We start from the raw sequence: 21,949 nt of genomic DNA, 5'->3' as shown, positions 1-21,949 counted from the left end.
AATCACCTTTAAAGTTGTCTAAATGAAGTTCTTAGCAATGCATATTACTAATCCAAAAATTAAGTTTTGATATAATTATGGTAGGAAATTTACAAAGTATCTTCTTGGAACATGATCTTTACTTAATATCCTAATGATTTTTGGCATAAAAGAAAAATCGATAATTTTGACCCATATAACGTTTTGTTGGCTGTTGCTACAAATATACCCCAGCGACTTAAGACTGGTTTTGTGGTCCAGGGTCACATATAATATAATAATAATAATAATAAAAAATACAAAAATAATTTTTTTAATGTAATTTTTTTTCATAAAACATTTTAAATAATATACTACATATTTATCTATATGTGTAAATATATGTACATATTCAAACTTTAATACTTGATCTTTATTCCTGCCAATGAGGTGTTTGTAATGAAGATACGACCCTGCCAGTCAGTGATTGATGTGACAATGTGACCGATTTACTATAAAGCTTGGCAAGGCCCATGTCAAGGGCATTCACTATAGGCTGAATGAAAGAGGTATTAGAAGGTGATGTTGTCATCTAGGGGTTCCCAGTGTCTAAGCTCCACCCTTTCGCTAGAAAGACTCTGGGTGATATTTAGGGCTTAGTGAGAAAAATAGGAAACATTTACTTCACCTTTCAGCCAAGAGCCAGAGATCATTTTGCTCTAATGTGGATGAGGGCCAAGGGCGGTGATCTGAACAACCAGGGCTATAAATTCTGTTAAGATGCCTGAGCAATGCTTTTATACTCTATAATTAGAATGCCAACCTGAACTCTGACATTTGACATAACTAGCATGGAAAGACGGTGGAAACATGGGATTGTTGCCATTGTCAAGACTCTTATTATCCTGTTAACACTTTAATTCTCATTATAAATCAGGCCCTGCTTCTTGCAGACATAACAGCAATTTACACAGTGAGGTTTAATAGTGAGCAATTACATGTCATTTATGATCATATATCTCAAATAAGAAAGAACAATTTTAAATCCATTTGTTTGAAACTAACATAGAGGTCAATGACATGATGCACATTTTTTATTACATAATTTATTACATAATTTCATAAAATACATTTTTAATCAGAAATACATAAGTCATACTGAGTTTTTCCTTTTTTTTTCTGTCCCAATATTGTAATAGGGGGGGTTGAGTCTGGATTTAAATGTGGCTAATGTTTTAGCACATCTGATCTCTTCTGGAAGCTGATTCCAACTGCAGGCAGCATAATAGCTAAAAGCAGACTCCCCTTGTTTTGTGTGAACCCTTGGTATTTCTAACTGACTCAATCCTAATGATCTGAGTGGTCTGTTTGGTTTATATTCATGATTTATAAATGAGTAACAGTACTTTAAAATCAATCCCAAATGTAACTGGAAGCCAGTGTAAGGACCTGAGGACTGGTGTGATATGCTCTGATTTTCTGGTTCTTGTCAGAATCCTAGCAGCAGCATTCTGGATGAACTGCAGCTCTTTAATGGTCTTCTTTGGAAGGAGACCATTACAATTGTCCACCCTGCTGGTGATAAAGGCATGAACAAGTTTCCCCAAGTCTTGACTGGAAACAAAACATCTAATTCTTGCAATGTTTTTGAGATGATAGTATGCTGATTTAGTTACTGCTTTGACATGACTTCTAAAACTAAGGTCTGTCTCCAGAATCACTCCAAGATTTCTGACTTGATTTTTAGTTGTTTGACCCCTAGAGTCAAGGTATGCATTCACCTTGAAAACTTCATCTTTGTTTCCAAATGCAATGAATTCAGTTTTCTCCTTGTTTAACTAAAGAATGTTTTGGCACATCCAACTGTTAATTTCATTAATGCATTGGCAGAGGGAGTCAATGGGACTGTAGTCATTTGGAGATGAGGCTAAATCTGGGTATCATCAGCATAGCTGTGATAGGCAATTTGGTTCTTCCTCATTATCTGACTTAGTGGACTGGGAGCATATGCAGGCTAAACAGGAGCGGTGCAAAAATTGAGCCTTGTGGGACTCTGCATGTCATAGACGTCCACTTAGACTTATGCTCTCCTATACTCACAAAATAACCTCTCCCTAAGTATCTCTCAGGTCTAAGTATGACCTGAACCATTTGAGTACCATCCCAGAAAGCCCAACACAGTTTTCTAGTCTCTCTAGAAGTATGTTATGATCTACAGTGTCAAACGCAGCACTAAGATCTAGTAGTACCAGCACTGATATTTTGTCAGAATCAGAATTAAAGCGAATACCATTTATTATCTTAATGAGTGCTGTCTCTGTGCTGTGATGCGCTCGGAAACCAGATTGAAAATTGTCCAGGTATGCATTTGAGTTTAAGTAGTTGTTCAGCTGATTAAAAACAACCTTTTCAATAATCTTGCCTATAAAAGGAATATTTGATATTGGTCTATAGATGCTCAATATGGTGTTATCAAGATTGCTCTTTTTCAGAAGGGGCTTAACAACTGCAGTTTTCAGGGATTTCAGGGAACGGCTTGGGATCGTTTTTAAAAAAGGACTCGTTTCAATGATTCAGAGTCGACTCTTTCTTTTGAGAGACTAACACGGTGCACTTTCAGATTTTACATTAAAAACTGAACATTAATGTGTAATGTATGTCAAGGTGTAATAAAAATATCTATTTACTTAATGGTTACAACACATGACAGTTGACCCAATGTCTGTGAACTTTTAGTTGAACTGCAGACATGACTATGCCAGAGATTGAAAATGTCAGCCTCTCTGAGGGTCATATGAATGACGTTAAGTAATATTATATGGTTCTAATGCTCCTGTAACATTTATTACATATTAATCCAGGACTCTTCTTAATTTCATGCTGCTGTTCTGAAACACTCTGACAGGAATTAGTCAGCAGTCATTAAATCCGTAGCTGAGCAAAATTAATTTGAAATTGCTTTTTTAGTTGGCAGTGTGTGATGTACAGTAAGTACGTTATGAATGACATGCCATACTCTTGCATAACTAACCATCTTGACTGAAAGTGGATTTTAAAGGGATAATTCACCCAAAATTCTAATTGTGTTATACTCACCCTCAGCCTGTTCCAAACCTATGTGAGTTTCTTTCTTCTGTTGAACATAAAATAAGATATTTTTGAAGAATGTTTCGAACCAAACAGTTAACCGAATCAATGGCTACCGTCAACTGTTTGGCGGAAACTAACACAGGTTTGCAACAACTTAAAGTGCCCCTATTATGAATTTTTGAAAATGACCTTTCATGCAATGTGTAACACATCTCTAAGTGAATGAAAGCATCCTGCAAAGTTTAAATCTGAAAGTGCACCATGTATAAAGTTATTGTCTCTCTTAAGAAAGAGTCGACTCTGAATCACTGAAACGAGTCGTTTTTAAAACAAATCCCAAGCCATTATATGCTGACTTCAACATGAAACATTAGCATATTGCCCACTTGTTGGTCTTTTCAAGTTGGTCTGAATTAAAATGCAAATTCATTCTTTGCCACTAGGTGCCACTTTTGGAGCAGTAAAAATAGCGGTTTCCCCAGTAACGCTGTACACAAAGCAGCACTGCATTCACAAACGCTGCATTACAGGCATGATGAAATGAAAATGAGACCAATCGGACCAAATCACCGCAGATTAGCGTTACGCAAAGGAGGGGTTTGGAAAAATGAATCGTTGAGCAAATTTTTTTTGAGTCGTTGAGCAAGTAAGGTCAAAATAAATGCATATTATAAGACAATGAAAGTGTTTTTGACCTTGCATGCATGTCAACCTGTTGTTGGGGACTCCCAAAACCAAAATATGAACCTTTCATTACCCATAATACGGGCACTTTAAGTGTGATTAAGTGATAACGGAATTTAAATTTTTCCCTAATGTTTTTTGGCCTTTATTGGTATTGGAACCTCCAAACGAGGGCCCATTTATTACCCTGTGTGTATGGCTCTAAAGGCAGGGTGCTGGGGAACTATCATGTGGGCCTGCCACAATGAACACAAAAACATTTGGACCATGGGGATTTAGCTCTCATGGTCACCATAAAAAGCTCAGGCTAGAGAGTCAGAGTGGCACCTGCCTGCACTAATGCAGATACACACACACACACGGGAACCTAAACAAAGAAGAATCGATATCCCCTCAGAATTTCAACATCTCATTAAGATTCAGTGCGTTCAGTAGAATGGAGCTTCTCCTCGCAGAGCAGGCAGTGCTTTAGATGTAGTGATCTAGCATGGAAAGCATGAATACTCGCTGCAGAAATAGATTCCATTGCTCCCTGTGAATAAAACTCTGTGGGACTATAAAGGGAGAGAAAAGCCATCTCTGAATTGCACAATACCATGTGTGAGGAGCACCCTGTGGCCAGTCAGTCAGTCAGAGAGACCAAACCAAGAATCTGTCTTTTAGTAGAGTGTTTTTGATAGCTCTGGGTCCAACTTCAGTATCCACAATGATGCCAGTTCACAAATCGACCTCAACAGCTGCTTACAGTGGCCCCAAAAAGCATTCAAACACTTAAGCCATGCTTAAAAATGAATGCAATGTATTGCAGCATGTAACAAAATCTCAAAGCAAGTGGCATTTATTGTAAAGAAAGACAGCACATGCACATTTAGCGTTTCACGAAAAGAAGTTTGTTTGGTTCTAAATGGTAAAATAATTGTGCTCAAAATGTTTGGCTTCATGCATTCACTAAAATATACTAATTGCAAAAATGGATCAGAAAAGTGAAGCAATTTCTGAGAAAAGCAAAGCAGAATTTGTTTGTGGATGTCATTTGATTTGAGATTTTGATATGCCATTCAATGCCAATTATGCATTTTAACCATTATCCAGGTTTCCAAATACATTTTGTGAGTAAAACTAGAATTAAATCTTTAATTGAAAATTACAAATGTTGCATTGGCAACTAACTGAAATAAAACAAGTTGAAGTACTAAAAATAATAAAACTAAAAATATAAATTAAAGCTAAATAGACAAAAAAAATTTGACTTACATAAATTAATTACATAAAATTGCATCAAACTAAAACAGAAAAAACCTAAAAATATAAAAATAGAAGTTAATTCAAATAATGATAAATACTATAATAGTATATAAATAATACTAAAACATTGATTTGCACTTTAACTCTGTAAAGACAAAAAGAAAATAGAGATGTTAGAAATCACAATCCAATTTGTAATGTTCAACATCAGCTTTTTGCTGTTAAGTTGTTAACAATTATGTTGTTGTCCAGTAAAACAAGAAAGAAAAAAAAAAAGAAAAACTGTAACGAACAACAATCAGCAAGTGACAAAATCAAAATGAAAGCAGTGTAGCAGCTTTGCCACCTACTGGGAACAAATGAGCAGTGCGGGAAGAAGATATTTAGTCTGTTTTTATTTGTTTTGGCTCTTTTCAAATGCCAGCTAAAAAAACTGATAAAGAAATTGAAAAAAAATATATAAAGAGTTAAGTATATACGAATGTTTATTTTTATAAAAGACATGTTTTTAAAAGATATGCTTTTTTAAATGCATCACAATATGCAAAGGACAGCAAAAAAGTAAATTATTTTGGTAAGATTCTGCTATACAAAACACCACGGTTCATCACCTTCCTTGAGCAAGAAAAAATAAAAACTAATTTTACCCTCCTCCTGTTACCAAGGCAATTAAGATATCACGAGAGTAACAATTAATGACCGTAACACACTTGAGACAATCATTCAGCTCTCATTTCGATCCACATGCTGCTTCTTTACACCATGTTGGCTCTGTAAAGTAGATAGGGTTACTAAACTAAACTGATAAGTCAGTTTCTTTTTCACTTTAATGATCTCCCCCGAGCGGGCGTAATTTCGCAGGGCACGGGACATTTTCTGGTAGGTCATGGGCATCCGGTTGCCCTTCCTCTGGCCCCATAGCTCAGCCACGCGCTCCTTGTGCCTGGCAGAAAAGCGGAAGACGCCTGCCGAAGCCGGCACCCAGGACACACAGTGGGCCATGCCTGGGTCCTCCAGCATCTCGAACAGGAAGTGGAAAAGACGTAGCTTTTTCCCTGCAATCATAGAGATGACTGCGGTCAACGTTCAAGTGTGTGAGTTTGTGCATGAAGGGGATTGGCAAAGACCTATGGAAACTATTTCCCATAAAAACAGGCTTGTATTATGATAGGCATAATTAAGATAAGCATCTCTAAAACATCAATGGTGTCCAAGAGCAGAGAAAATGAGGGAGAACTGAGATTCTATTTGGCAGTTATGGGTAGGACGGGCCGCTCCCGTGCTGCAGTTCCTCTAGGTTATTCCTCACCTTCGAGATAGCATCAAAATAAACCACAAAAGCAGAACTGACCTTTCTCAGCAGGTGTAATGCTGGGCAATGATTCGGCACACTTTTCAGGTGTTGCATTCAGAGTTAAAGGTCTCTCTGGTCCGTTTAGGGCGTTTAACACTTGCCCGTCGGGTGCATTGTGAAGGACCGCTGACTGATCGACGGCGTTGCTGTTGCAATTCATTCCACAGTCTGTATATGAGCCAGATCCGTTTGCTTTGGTCAGAGATCCCATGACCTATTCATTTGACAAAAGAACTTGGTTTTAAAATGGAAAAGAACTGGTGCAAAAATGACACAAAGTGTTGAACTGAATGGTTTACCTGCTGAGCTGTAGGTGCAGGAGGCTGCAGCTGGGACTTTTCTCCTTCTAACACATTGTTAAAATATTCTCCAGCAGGTAGCTTCTCTCCAGATTTGTCCACATCTTCACTGGTAGACATGACAGAAAGATCCCTTGCTGCCAGTGATTACAAAACCAGTTTAGTGATGATACACAGACTGATCATAGGGTCCACACACTATTCCCTTGTAAAAAAAAAAAAAAGAAAAAAAAAAAGTAGTGCACAGAAGTATGCATACTTTTTAAAAAAGAGTACTGGTTATTAATAATATACTTTAAAGGAAAAAGTGTGAGCTGAAAGTACGTTTTCAGACACTCAATTGCATGTTGCATTTAAATTAAACTGTATTATCATTTAAATCAATTTAAAATGCAATGAACCAAACTTTAGAGTGATTTTTGACCCACTTAAGTACATTTTTATTTGTTAATTTATAATATAATTTCGTAATTATATTATATAATTCTATTGTCTTTTTGAAATGTTTTCTTAAAAGTGTACTGACCAGCATTTATAGTCAGCTAAAATATATGTTAATGTAAGTTCTATTGAAACTTGTATATGCCATGTATTAAAATACATTTGTAATGAGGAAGCTAAATGTATATCGAATAACACACTGCAGTAACAAAATGAAATCAAGTACTTGTGCTTTAGTATGTTAGTCAACACACCAAAATACGTGTGCTTATATACTTTTAAGATTTGAACAAGTATACACTACACAACAAGTGCACATTCAATACAATGCAGCACTCCTGATTTTGGGTTGACTTTCATTGCACTGACAAAAAGAGTTGGGAAAACAAAACTGTGTCCCACAGAAGAAATAAAATTATAGTTTTGAAAAGACATGAAGGTGCATTGAAAAAAAAGTTGTAGGATATACTCACAAATTATACAAAGTATATCACAAATTATACAAAGTATATCACAAATTATACATTATATAAATTCACAAATTATACAAAGTAACACATGACATTTGGATGTAGAAAAATAATTCTATATATATATATATATATATATATATATATATATATATATATATATATATATATATATATATATATATATATATATATATATTACGAGTAAATGATGACAGAATGTTCAATCTTTTTAAGCTTCCTTCTTACTGTTCCATAGGGCTTTTCTTCGAGATTCCTGTCTGTAATGCTCCTCAAGAAATTCCAGAATCACCTCCAAATCAGTCTGATATTCCTGCGGACTGTTCTGGTAAGAAACAACTATTTTTAACTTGTACACAACAGTGGCCACTAATATAATGACACTGATACATTTTGAATTGTCCAAATATGTTTTGGGGCCACTGTAGGATAAAAACAACATAACATAACAAAACTGTAAAATTGATCAGTTCTTACCATGTCAGTGTTACGAATGTGATCCTTACTCTAGGTATAGCTGTTTCAAGTGTCGTTGTATTAATGAATAGCCAATAATTTAAGAAAAGAACAATTTGTTACTATTAGTGTGTTTTCCACAAAACTCTGTCTCGTTGAAAAGGTGCAGATGTCTTTTTATCAATAGCAAGGGGCTGTGGGAGTGAACAGACCTTTCTCAAATGATCTACAATGTACATAAATAACCAGCTATTTTTTGACCCAAAACCACAGTTTCTGTCGGCCCAAACATACACACCCTGATCTCGGTCTAACACACATCTCTAGCGTCCACCTTTATGGAACCAGTAACCACATCCTTTTCACTCTTACAGATAACAACCACAGCCACCTAACAATGACACGCAGGCTCCGCATAAAAAACACATTCATTTGTGCTCAAGTGATCACAAACTTTGGAATGCTGAAAAATAAAAATATGAAAAGCAACATAGATGAGAGAAATACAATGTTTAAAACTTCAGTCATAAAAGAGGACAATTGTTATGAGACCAGTGTTTATTGTCCAGTATGAAAATTATACAGCAGCACTACATTAGTGTTTGATTGCTATCTTACAAAGAGGAAGGTGATTTGAGATCGGTTTGTAATATGACACAGAAAGCAGTCACAAACAATCTTCTCTCTGTGAAATTAGATAAGCTTGGCCCAATGCATTTGCAAAGAAATCAGCGCCAAAGTTTATACAGTGGCTTCAAGCGTATGTGTTTTACAGTGGACAGTTTAACAAACAAATTCATTGGGATTTTCAAGACAGGACACTTTATTTGAGTGATAAAACAAATGATCTTAAATAAACAAGTTGAGAAGAGTAGATAAATATGAAAACAGACTGTTATAGAAATAAACAGTAGAGCGATCCCAAAAAGTATACGGATATAAGACATTTGCTTAATAATAATGTTATAGAATTGCATACAAAATATACAAATATTTTAATTATTTAAAAACTTTTTATGAAATGTTTTGCTTTAAAAAAAAAAGCTCGCTCTGCTGTCATTTTAAAAGAAATGTTAGTTGGTTTGATATTTTTTAATGCAATAATTAATATATTTTGAGTGTCCAAATATTACTTTACATATGTTCAAAAGTTTGGGGTCCAATTTTTTGAAAGAAGTCTCTTATGCTCATCAAGGTTGTATTTATTTGATAAAAAAAAAACAAAAAAAAAAACAGTAATATTGTAAAATATTATTTACATTTAAAAAAACTGTTTTCTGTTTTAATATATTTTCAAATGTAATTTATCCATGCAATGTCAATGCTAAATTTTAGCAGGACTTTCTTAAAAATGATTATATATTTGATATAGAAATCTTTTGTAAAATTATGAAAGTCTTTGCTGCCACTTTTGATCAATTTAATGCATTCTCGCTGATAAAAGTATTAATTTCATTCAGAAACCAGTATAACATCCTATTTACATGCATTTTACTTTCTCAAGATTTATTTGAAAGAATCTCCCTTGTAAAAGACAGAAATTTCAGAATTCATGGCATGACAGGAGTGGGCTTTTTTGAGAATCACTGAGTTGACACACCAATTTTGGGGTCCTCATGCATTGTCAGAACAGTAGCAAGATCGTAGTCGCCCTGGTAAGAGTATTGGCCGTACCAGTAATGGCAGTCCGGGAGAGGAGAGCTGTAGTAGACGTGCTCCGCAGATCCTTGCTGATGAAGTGCCATGTCTCTGGACGAAGGGCCCGTGCTGTAGCCTGACAGTGAGCTCAATCGCTGCAGTATAGCTGGGTTAAACTGATAGGTGAGCTTGCGACGCACTTTCACAATCTCACCCGTGCGGCTGTAGTTGCGGAGAGCGCGTGCCATTTTCTGGTAGGTCATGGTCTTGCGGTTGCCCTTGCGCTGACCCCAGCATTCGGCCAGTTTTTCTTTATTTTTTGAGATGAAGTGGAAGATGCCGCTCCCTCGGTCCGTCCATTGGATGGAGTCGCCCATGTTGTCGTCGTGAAGAGCCTCGTGCAAATATTCATATAAGCGTAACTTCTTACGACCTAAAGAGGAAGAGGAATACACCATGCATTCAGCACTTCTGTATTATGAAGGACTCGACTTTGTTGAAAACTGTGAACCGTGAAAATCCTGTACAGTCAGTTTTAGGAGTATATTAATTATTATTTCTGAAAAGCATTTAAGTGATTTTACTTATGCAGTACCTTTTGTGGTTAGAGAGAAAAATCCAAAACATTCTTTTAACGTTAGCACATACTTTCCCACATATTGAATTATTACATTTTCAAACACACAGAAAACAAATTATGTTGTACCTTTTCCGTGGCGCTGTGGTAAATTTGAGTAAAAAGCTGAAGGCTCAGTAGAACACAATGGCCCCAGAGACACATCTGGCACGATGTGAGACCATGACTGCAGATACAGAGAGACAAAACTTGAGTAAAAGCATCGCAGTATAACCATTGAAACAATTCAAGTGACAAATTAAATGAGTTGTAAACCTACTGAGGATTCATTCCAGTCATACATCGGTCCTGGAGGCTCAAAATGAGGTGTGAACTGATAGTATGAGATGGCATGCCTCACAGAGGACTGCTGACTTTCCAAATTCTCATAGTATTTATTTTCTGAAAGAGACAGATAGAAGAGAATGAATAATAATAATGATGATAATTTATACTTAATAGTATTGCATAGTATATTTAATTTTTTTCTACATTTATATTAATATTTTATATTATGGTACCATTGTCACATTGTCGTATCTGAGAGTGACGCTGAATTACATCAATGGCATCCTGAAAATCTTGATTGATGTCATTTTCAAGTGATCCCTGTAAGAAAGCAAGAAAACATATATATATATATATTTGTGAAATAATGACTGTATTAGAGCTCTGTCTTGTTTCTCGTCAGAATCTTATAAATGTAGAATGTTTATTAAATATGTGCCTGGTTTCTAATAAATAAATAATCAAATAAACCACACATATAATATAATATGTTATAATTTAATATGATATACATTTCTGAAACAATGAATGGTTTATCAAGTTTCAAATAATCGAGCAAACAAATACTACATAAAACATTGCGTAAAAAGACTGGTACATGTTTGAGTCAAAAAAACTCACCATTCTGGCCTTGGAAAACCTAACTCTGCATCTATGTAGAGCTCGAATGTGTTCAACTGGATATGTCCTCTATGTCTCAGTGATTATATGTGGACAGATATATTGTGGAACGACTACTGTTTTACCGTCCAACTAAGCAATGTGGCCTGTTTTATACATGGGTCCATTTAAATGTGCCACGTCAACATAACATGGATCAGTCAATGATACTCTACTTCTCTTTTTGGAAATGAAAACCAGGTAGGACTCATAGTCACTCTATTCTATAATCTCCATATCTCCATCCATGAAAAAAGATAGACAGCGGGAAAGAGAGAGAGAGAGAGGGACTAACCACTAGTTTATCCAGGATTCCTTCTCCTTTGTGAAAACATTTGCATTTCTGGTCAGAAGCTGTCAACGGCACTTTAGTTTATTGGTCCTGTAAAAATATGTTGAAAAGCACCAAACAATAACTGATCTGATAATCACAGCAAGAGAAAAAGCTGCAGAATGCTGGGAAATTTTGTCTAAGGTGGGATGTTTCAAAAAACAAGTGTGACAGAAACCTTTTTCTTATTATTATTTTCATGTTCCTTTCATGCTTATCTAAAAAATGGCACCAATTCAAGGCTGTTTCATTTATTTTAGCCAGATTCTGTGAGTGTGAATAAGTATTTCCAAAAATTCTGTAAATTCTGTAATGCATCTTTAATGCATTTTATTCCTTTTTGCCATGTATTGTTGTTCTAAGCTCATAAAACATCAGTTAAAAAGAATCACCTTCTCATGACACAAGTTTTAAATATCAACTGACTGGCTCCCGTAGTTCCCCTTTCAGGTGTGCAGAGAATGAAAGCAAAGAGGCTTACTGATAAAAGAACCAGGTACGTTTTATGAGACCTCAGCACTTCATTCGACTGAGATTACTGCTGAGTTCTGGCAAATAATCAATATGCTAGAAATTGTTCGCTGTTGGGTGGAACTTTATGGCCCCAAACTGTGCAAACAACTAATCTCTTTGAAAATAGATAATAAGTTATACTGGCAAAATGGCAAATGATTTCTGTGGTCATTTATATCAATATATGCTGTTATTTTTGTTGTATCGGTACACTTAACATTCATTGAAACTGTCAAGATAAATGTCTTGCATTTGATTATATAAGGAATACTTTTGTCTCTTTTTAGTATGGTTTATGAATAACAAAAATTAACACTTGTCAAGCATCAAAAGTGAGTAAGAATGGGCTTTGGCAGGTATGTTTTGCTTAATGAACAATTCAAACAATATACAAATCATCTACTAAGATCTGTCACAACTTGCACGTCTTCTAACAACTTTGTCCTGGCACATAAATCAATACGCTATGTGCGCTGGTGGGTGGAAATGTATGGCTCCAAACCGTGTAAACATCTAATCTCACTGACAATAGTTAATCAGCTATATTTTGAATCATCTGGCAAATGATTTCTGCTGTCATTTGTGTCAACAGGCTGTTATGATTCACTGAAGCTGTCAAGATGAAAGTCTTGTAAATGTCAGTAAAAATCTGACAACTTTTTGTGGTAACTTTATTAGGGACTGTAATAATACATGGTTTAAATCAAAATGTACTGTATGATTTATAGTCAGACTTCCATGAATTAAAATGAAAAATGTTCTGACAATGCATGAGGACCCCAAAATTGGTGTCAACTCAGTGATTCTCAAAAAAGCCAAAAAATACTTTACATTCAGAGGTTTGGGGTCAGAAGATTGTTCATGATATTGAAATAAATCTTTTAAGCTCACCAAGCCTGCAGGACCTAGTGAAAAATAAATATAGTAAAATGTAATAAAAATACATTTATTTCATGCTAAGTATACTACAAATACATTTACACATTAATGTACTTAATAAAATAGTATACTATACTGTTATACTTAAAGTCTGCTAAATTGGAACAACTAATTTTGTACTTAATGCACTTTGGTGGAAGAAGTGCTGAAGCAACTAAAGATACGCTGAAGTATATTTGATTGTGCAAAAGTGGAACTATTATACTTTACTTTATATATTATAGTATACTTTAAATATCTTGCATTTAAAGACTGATATTATTCAAAGATCATACAATCCTCATCAGTAGTGACATTAAAACACATTTTGATTTAATATTAAGAAATGTGCATTGTGCACAAGTAGTGCTCCAAATAAACTTATTTTCATATCAAAAATGACTTCTCAAGTGATATGGCAGTAAATATGTTTATAGATGTGAACTATACTTTGTATGAAATAAATGTATTTTAAATGTAATTCTTTTTTACTAGGGGGTATTTGATCCAACATACAGTAAAAACAGTAATATTGTAAATTATTATTGCAACATAAAATAACTTTTCTATTTATTTTAAAATGTAATTTATTCCTGTGATGGCAAAGCTGAATTTTCAGCTTCATTTCTTATGATTGACAATTTTTCGTAAACATACTAAACAGTTGGACTGTTTCATATTTTTATGAAAACCACAACACATTTTTTCATGAATTCTTGATGAATAGTTTTAAAAAGCAACTTTTTTTTTTTTAATGTTATACATGTATTTACTGTCACTTTTGACCAATTTAATGTACCGTTGGTGAATAAAACTATTAATTTGTTATTAAAACTATTAAAATAAATCTTACTGACCCCAAATGTATCAATGAAATTTTACACACACACACACACACACACAAGGGCATAAGGAAACACAGGGAGCACGTGGAAACACAAGACACAGGGAAACAAAGTCTGACACACACACACGCACACACACACACAAGGGCATAAGGAAACACAGGGAGCACGTGGAAACACAAGACACAGGGAAACAAAGTCTGACACACACACACGCACACACACACACACACACTACCATTCAAAAGTTTTGTAAAAGTTTTGGGTTGGTAAGATTTTTCGTAATGTAATATATAATGCAAAATAGTTTCATTGTTGGGAAATATTCTCAAGAAACTTATGTTTGTACACTCCACATACCTGTTTATGTTTTTCTAACTTTTTGTTTTCCTCTGTTGACAGGGTTTAACTGTTCTGCAACATCTGTGGCAAACCTTGGAATTGTTTCCTGTCTGCTGTGGATGATAAAATGTGGCAAACTGTGCTTGAAGGATATGAAAACTCACAAGGTAATTACATTTGCACTTTAATCTTCAGCATTAAAAAAAACCTGTTTAGCAGTACAAATGTTAAATATGTAAATTATAAATGAATGATTAACTCTGAGGTTATATTAAAACAATCTGTATGGCCTTTAAATAAGCCATGTTTTGAATCTGTCTTTAAATGTTTGTGTACATTTTTCCATTGGTTTATGAATTTATGTATGCATTTCACGCTTGCCAAAGTATTTACATTTTCTGCTGAAGCAGTAGCGAGGGCTTTATCTTTTCAAACAAAGAGCTGCTTTCCTTCCCCTTCTCTTCAACCCCTATTCAAAAGGACCATTAATACCAAACCCAATGAGGGAAGGGCAGTATAACCACAACATAGCTCCTATTCAACTTCTTTATTTACTGGCACTCAATCAAAATAAGTTCCCAAAGTGCCTGCACAGTAAACAGATCACTTAAGCTGTCTGATGAAGTTAACCTCTATAACGTGGCTTACTGATTCTGGGTAAGAAAACAATACTGCTGTAATTGTTGTTGTTAGGCCTAGCTTGAGTCCTTTGTATATTAAATAACAGAGCTTTATGGCAAAGCATTTGTGGTTAGAGAAGGTTAACAGCAGGCCCAAACCTTAACTTTTGTTGCTTTGATTGCAAAAGCAAATAATTTGTATTCCTTTTAACCTTAAGAACAGCTAAAACATTTTTTATTTCCTTGTTTGTTTTGATTATAAATGCAAAAGAGTTGCATTACTTTCAAACATAAGGGCAGCTAAAACATTTATTTATTTATTTAATATTTATTTGCCTGTTTTGATTGTAAAAGAAACTTCTGTTCAAACTTAAGAGCAGCTAAAATGTTTTTGTTTGTTTGGTCAGCTGTTTTCTATTTGTTTGTTTGTTTGTTTTACAAAAACAAAGATTTGTATTCATTTCAACCTTAAGGGCAGCTAACATTTGAATTAATTATGCTTGTTTTGTTTTGTTTTGTTTGAGTGTTTGGATCACAATAGCAATACATTTTTATTCCTTTTAAGACAAGTTATTTATTTATTTATTATTAATTACTTTATTTATTTGCTTACTTTTAAACCAAATTGTAAAACAAATGCAATAAACCACATTTTAAAATGTTTGCATGCAACTGTCACATAATTCCATAACTGGAACACACCCAGTTGTCTGAGAATATTTTTTATGGTTTTTTCCAGTTCCTGATTTTTGGATGGATTTCATGAGAGTAAACAAAGTATTTAATTTTATATACCCTGGTCCCTTGACCTAAACAGCATACTATGATGTCATAGTCAGTGAAGGGTATGTGTATATCTCTGCATTTAGATAAATAGGCATCTTCCTATCATCACATACTGCCTTACTCAGATTTCAGGCACATCCTTAACCCTTGTGCACCCTTATGGACATTTTTGTCCATTTTAGTTTTTTTTTTTTTTTTTTATATACTTTTGCCTGTGTTAATGCTAACTGCATAAATTTTTGGCTCAGGTGTGTATTTTTATTGGGATTTTAATATTCCACCCTCATTTCCTTTAATAAATCTATTTTACACCAGGTACAAAAAAAGTGAAACACTCAGCACCTTTTGGACAAAAATATCCCCATTGAAACCCATTAAAACTGCTATTTTTAACCGCAGTGCCGTTTAACTGTAAAATGATGCATTTTTTGTTAATGGGCTTTCATTCTGTTGGTGAGGCTTCAAAATTTATTTATTTTTACAATTATTTACCAGATGGTGTCATTTTTGTCAGGTTTGGTCTATAAAGGGTCTATAAAGCAAATACACTTTATTCTTGTTTTCTGCTTCTGCATATTATAGAGCCAATTGGATAAATAATGCAGCTATAATTGTGTGGGTGTGTTGGTATAGATGTCAGAGTGTGGTTTGTATGTGTGTCATAAAAAAATTGTGTGTTTGTAATATTTGAGAAATAAAACTCTACTGTAAATCACAAATCCAAGCAGTGTGTGCACCAGTGGAGTTTTGTTGGCATCTAATGGGGAAAAGTTGGTACTGCGCCCAAACAAAATCTTACTGAAAGCTCATTTGGAACACAACTTGTTTAGATTTATGGCTTTGATTTTTTTTTAGCAGGTTTAGAGTTCAGCATGTAACATAAAATATATCTTTTATATAAAATATTGTTCATAAAATTAAACTTCAATAACTTTTTTTTTGGTTTCATTTTTTTTTTTTTTTTTTTTTACTTCAGTGATAATCTGCCATGAGTCTTCTTTAAAATGAGACCAAACTTAACTCTGTGCTCCCAAGTTTAAAATTTGTATGAACTAGGTACACAAAATAGTTACACTCAGTGCCTTTTGGATAAAAAATGTCCCCATTGAAACCCATTAAAACCACTATTTTTAATCGCGGTGCCGTTTAACTGAAAAATTATGCCATTTTTGTTAATAGGCTTTCATTCCGTTGGCAAGGCTTCAAAATTACATTTTTTACCAGATTTTTTCAGGTTTGGTCTATAAAGGGTCTATAAAGTAAATACTTGCTTTATTCCTGTTATAGAGCCAGTTGGATAAATAATGCAGCTATAATTGTGTGGTTGTGTTGGTATGGATGTCTGAGTGTGGTTTGTATGTGTCATAAAATAAATTGTGTGTATGTGCATGTGTGTTCTTGTAAAATTTGATAGAGAGAAACTCTACTGCAAATCACAAATCCAAGCAGTGTGTGCACCAGCAGAGTTTTGTTGGCATCTAATAGGGAAAATTTGATACTGCGCCCGAACGAAATTTTACTGAAAGCTCATTTTTTGAGATGTCATCCTCAAATTTGGAACTTGTTTAGATTTATGGCTTTGATTTTCTAGCAGGTTTAGAGTTCAACATGTTTCATGTATAAAATTATCATAAAATAAAAAATAAAATATTGTTCATAAATCATTTTCATAAACTTTTTAAACTATTTTTACTACTTTAATCTGCCATGGGTCTTCTTTAAAATGAGACCAATGAGTCTGCTCCCAAGCTTCCAATTTTTATGACGTTTTTTTGACATGGACATTTTTGTCCACTATGGACCTAAGTGTAACTTTTTTTTATTGATAAAAAATGTTTTTTGATCATTAAATTGTTCTGAAACATTCTTTGGGTTGATATGAATATTAGTTTATGATGGAATCAGCTGCTCTGTTCCATGTTTTTCATTCCCAAGCATGTGCTTGCTTATATAAAAAAAAAAAAAAAAGTTTTCAATACAAAACATGAACACCATTAGCTTTCCATTATGTTCGAAAATAGCAAATATATAAGGTTATTAATTCTGCTTTTCATTCTGACTGTACACAAAGCTTCAACATGAGGTACTTGTTTATTGGCACAGAAATAGGAGTATTCAGATTAAACTAACTGACAAAAGTGTCTTGCTATAGATCAAATCTTTGGAGAGCCAAATAAATATATTCACATTTACAGAACCACAGGGAGTGTACAATATATATATTTCAATAGTTATTCAAACAAAAAGTATGATTATACATGGTTTTTTGTACAAGTGCCTCAGGTAATTGCTCAAAACATTCCATTCACATGGAAATTTAACATGATACAAAACCTGAAACAAAATAGTAACCGTTTTTAGCACGACACTTCATTTGATCATATACATATTTTTGTTTTCCTCAGGAAAGCCCTACAGCTAACAGGATCCCCCAACAGCAAGATCTTGATCATTATTGCACATGTGAGGGAATTCCCCTTCAAAAGAGCCACTTGCTTTGGTATCATGTTAACCGAGATGGAAGATATTCAAATTCTGTTAAATGCTTGTTAAGGACATGACAGCAAACAACATAAAAAGGTAATTAAATGACATTGTGCAAAATCAAGCAAACCAAACTTTTACACGCTTTCAGGACTTTTTAACTTCTAAACCACTTTAAATGTCTTCTAGTGATCACTGACATGTCTTAAACAGGTTCAAGGCTCTTTCAAAATAACCTTTATGATAAACACTTATGATAAATGCAATTATGTGTTTTAAAGGCATCGGATGTAAACAAATGCGGAAGCCCTTTACCCTAAAAATTAAATGTGCTTTTAAGGACCCTAAATCTTGACTTCATAACAAATGATAGATAGCTTAAGAGCTGATAAATAATGAACAATTAAAGTGCTATTTCAACCCCCCCCCCATATTGGCTACATATTCTTTTTTCTGGCCAAAATATATTTCAGATATATTTAAAATATATGCTAAGAATTGTATATGTTTACAAGCCTCGGGAAATGTTATTATAAAATGTAAATACATTAAATTATTATAAAATGTAAATACATTTATAAATTAATAAAATGTACTTCAAGGGCAAGAAAATACATTTCTAACTTTAAAATAGATTTTGAGTAAATGCAAAATATTTTTGTTTTTTATATATATTTAGAACAATGCAAGTAAATGAATTTAGACTCTATATATATATATAAATATAAATAAAGTGGCCAAAAATATATGATGAAATAGTTAACTATAACTATTATAACATTATTAATATGTTGTAAATGGTGAATTTTGTATAAAGTCAGACTTAGGATCCTTAAACTGAGGATGTTATGCCCAAAAATAAGTGATTCTTGCAGACGATTTTATAGAGGTCATCAGAACTGATCCAAAAACACAAAGAAAAGCAAAACAGAATTAAATTACAGTTTCAGTCAACACACCTATTAACTCAAGAGCAGTCTGTGTATGTTGTAACCATGTTGCCCCTTCGCTGTGTGACAGTCCTACACTGCTGCCTTGTGGAACTGTGAAACTGGCTTTGAGTCCGAGTCTGGTGTCCATTAAAAGAGAACATCCTCTCCATATCCTCAAACACATCATCGAATATGTCACCACCAAAAGAGTGCTGAAAGTGCCTCCTGTGCCTGCTGTGTGCTTCTTTGTGCGCCTGAAAGTGCCTCTCGAAATGTCTTTTATTATGCATATGAGGATTGTGTCCAAACTTGTCAGAGTCTTTGAATATATCATCGAAGTTGAAGCTAAAATGTTGATGGAAGTGGTCACCGCCTCCTCTCGGGCTCTCTCTGGAGAACGGACTGCTCCTCATCTGATCGTACTCCTTTCTCCGATTGTCATCTGATAATGTTTCATATGCTGGGAATCAAAAATACATAGCCTTAATAACTGATCAACACATAAAATGTTCAGAAGGGTGTGTCGTGTGTTGTTTTACACAGGTATGCTGACTCACCCTCTGCGATCTCTCTGAACTTTGCCTCTGCGTCAGGGCTTTTGTTTTTATCAGGGTGATACCTCATGGCTAATTTATGGAAAGCCTTTTTGATCTGCCGGTCAGATGCATCTTTGGGCACACCCAGGATCTCGTAGTAGTCTTTTTCGGCCAGAATGAACTCTGTGATGAGCAGAATGCTCACAGCCAAAGTGAACACTGACTGAGCTGTTGCCATGTCTGTGGTCAGAGCTGGTAACAGGAAACAAGAGGCGAGATCACAGTTCATTTGTTGCTTTTGTGTCATGAGGAGCATTTCAGAGTAATAATAATAGTAACATTTTAATCAGCATAAATTATATAATGTGTAGTCCATCTGCATTTACTTTTATGGCATGTAAACGTTTTAACTTTTAATCAACATAAAGGCAGGCAATAAAATAAATGGTACCATAACGTACAAAAAACTTTATCATTCTAATTTATTATTTGTTTGACGGTAATGAGAATATGTGCCACAATTAATCCTAAAATTTGCTTGTGAGGTTGACGTGCCTAAAAAGAGATGCAGGTATATTTTAAATAGTTGTCAACTATAACTAATAATAAAAAAGAGCATCGTTTTCTTAAAGCAAAATATGATTTCCTATTTCTTTTGTTTTATGATCTGGACATGTTCTTGACAGCTTCAAACTGAGTTATTTAAACATTATCCTCAATACATGCGACAGAACAGAGTGATTCTCTAACATATCTAAACAGCTATATGTATCAGATATTATTTGTAAAACATTTTAGACAGGGTAAAAGTGCTGGTGTTTACTTACCCGCTGCTTGTTTCCGTCGCAAAGTTACATCAAACGCAGAACAGCTGATCGTTTTTCTGAACGCTGTTACAGCGCTAAAGTTACTGCTCCACGACTCGCAACGTGATTGGCTGATTCCCGCGATGAATGACTACGAGCGTTTTGATTGGTCCACATCGGGGAGCATATGGTACGCTTGCCAGAACGTTACTTCCTGTTTCTGTAGCGGGAATGAGCTGTCATTCTTTTGAAGGACCGCAGTCAAGGTGTTTTTATCCGTAAGACATCATTATACCTGTTTTAAAAGTATATGCGTCTGAAATATAAGATTTTCTTAAAGTACATCCGGTTTAAAGTTATAACATAAGGAGTTTGTATGTTAATTTGTGTTAATTTTGTTCATTTAAGATAATGTAACATTTACATTTTGGCCAATAATTATGGTTATTTACAACAAGCAATGCATCCTATTTCTCAAAGTGGGGTCTCAGACAGACAAGGTTCCTTGAAGATAGTAAATCCAAGAAAATTCCTTGAATTATCAAAAATCTCACTTTTCCAGTTGGCTGGGTTCTGGAAACATTTTTCACATTCTTTTGTTTTCTTTCTTTCTTTTTTCATTGATAAAATTAAATAAAATAGTAAAACAATAATAAAATAAAATAAAAAAAACTTTCTTTTAAAATATTAGAAAACCACAGAAACCAGACTGTGTATGTTTTTAAAGATGGACATGAATTACTCATCCTGGGTTTTTGTAAACCTGCTTCATGAGGGACCTGCTGGGGGTTTGAGAGTTAATGAAAAGCTAATAATTAAATAATAAAAATGTAAAAATAAATTAAATCATTTTAAAATACAAAACTATTTTAAAAACAAAACACATTTTAGGTGTTGACCTGCATGTCAAGTGACCATTAACCTTCATCAGATAAATGTCAGTATGCGAATAGGTTCTTAAATTATTGAAATATTTACTATTAATTGTGACCCTGGACCACAAAACCAGTCATAAGTGTAAATTTTTCCAAATTGATTTTGAATTTGAGAGATTTATACATCTTTGAATACATAAGCTTTCCATTGATGTATGGTTTGTTAGGATAGGACAATATTTGGCTGATACATTTGAAAATCTGGAATCTGAGGGTGCAAAAAAATATAAATATTGAGAAAATCGCCTTTAAAGTTGTCCAAATGAAGTCCTTAGCAATGCATATTAAATATCTTACCTCACAGAGGTTCAGACAAAAAAGTATGTCAATCCAAATAAAATTAGCAGTGGTGCAGTACAAAGCTTTTAAATATAGATATAGTGAGCTAAATGAGATATGAATTAACTCTAAACACACTTGTTTTTCCATTCATAAGCGTAGGTTAAAGCTTTTTATTTTAGTACCTGTCAGTAACACTTTATATTTATTGTTTTTGTGTTGTGGCTTTGCAGAAGTGCGAGGATATGAAATGGATTTAATAAGACCCGTCTTTTTTTCCATACATGCATGGCCACATGGTGTCAGTGTGGCAGAGGTCACCTCATTGTTAAAGGTGATGTTCATTCACAGACTGGCAGAGAGTGCTTCAAAATAATTATTCGTTCGGTATGACTTTGACCT

At 34.2% G+C, this 21,949-nt stretch overlaps 4 protein-coding genes across 4 annotated transcripts in view; 1 reads left to right on the top strand and 3 right to left on the bottom strand.

Moving 5' to 3' along the window:
- Window positions 1-5,382: 5,382 nt before the first annotated feature.
- Window positions 5,383-8,176, bottom strand: spi2 (Spi-2 proto-oncogene). Its single transcript, XM_079399299.1, has 5 exons — window positions 8,040-8,176; window positions 7,791-7,887; window positions 6,631-6,767; window positions 6,329-6,545; window positions 5,383-6,032 (listed from the first exon to the last, which is right to left on the bottom strand). Exons 1-5 carry the CDS (start codon window positions 8,040-8,042, stop codon window positions 5,701-5,703), a joined length of 786 nt encoding a protein of 261 aa, XP_079255425.1. The 5' UTR covers window positions 8,043-8,176; the 3' UTR covers window positions 5,383-5,700.
- Window positions 8,177-8,563: 387 nt separating this feature from the next.
- Window positions 8,564-11,340, bottom strand: LOC306858368 (transcription factor Spi-C-like). The gene is made up of 5 exons (XM_079398877.1): window positions 11,182-11,340; window positions 10,794-10,881; window positions 10,553-10,674; window positions 10,363-10,459; window positions 8,564-10,089 (listed from the first exon to the last, which is right to left on the bottom strand). The coding sequence occupies exons 1-5, from the start codon at window positions 11,182-11,184 to the stop codon at window positions 9,602-9,604; spliced, it is 798 nt and encodes a 265-aa protein (XP_079255003.1). The 5' UTR covers window positions 11,185-11,340; the 3' UTR covers window positions 8,564-9,601.
- A 6,640-nt stretch (window positions 11,341-17,980) lies between these two features.
- The window catches only part of LOC306858459 (apoptotic protease-activating factor 1-like), a 40,604-nt gene continuing 36,635 nt past the window's right edge, over window positions 17,981-21,949 (top strand). The window contains exon 1 of the mRNA XM_079399022.1: window positions 17,981-18,155. The gene's annotated coding sequence lies outside the window, so the exon portion shown is untranslated. The remainder of the gene's footprint in view (window positions 18,156-21,949) is intronic.
- On the bottom strand, window positions 18,869-20,415 carry dnajb9b (DnaJ heat shock protein family (Hsp40) member B9b). Its single transcript, XM_079399023.1, has 3 exons — window positions 20,355-20,415; window positions 19,549-19,779; window positions 18,869-19,451 (listed from the first exon to the last, which is right to left on the bottom strand). Exons 2-3 carry the CDS (start codon window positions 19,763-19,765, stop codon window positions 19,027-19,029), a joined length of 642 nt encoding a protein of 213 aa, XP_079255149.1. The 5' UTR covers window positions 19,766-19,779; window positions 20,355-20,415; the 3' UTR covers window positions 18,869-19,026.

This window comes from Barbus barbus (assembly GCF_936440315.1).
Source record: "Barbus barbus genome assembly, chromosome: 39".
Taxonomy (NCBI): domain Eukaryota; kingdom Metazoa; phylum Chordata; class Actinopteri; order Cypriniformes; family Cyprinidae; genus Barbus; species Barbus barbus.
The sequence above is the reverse complement of the archived record's forward strand: the minus strand, read 5'-3'. Positions and strand labels throughout refer to the sequence as shown.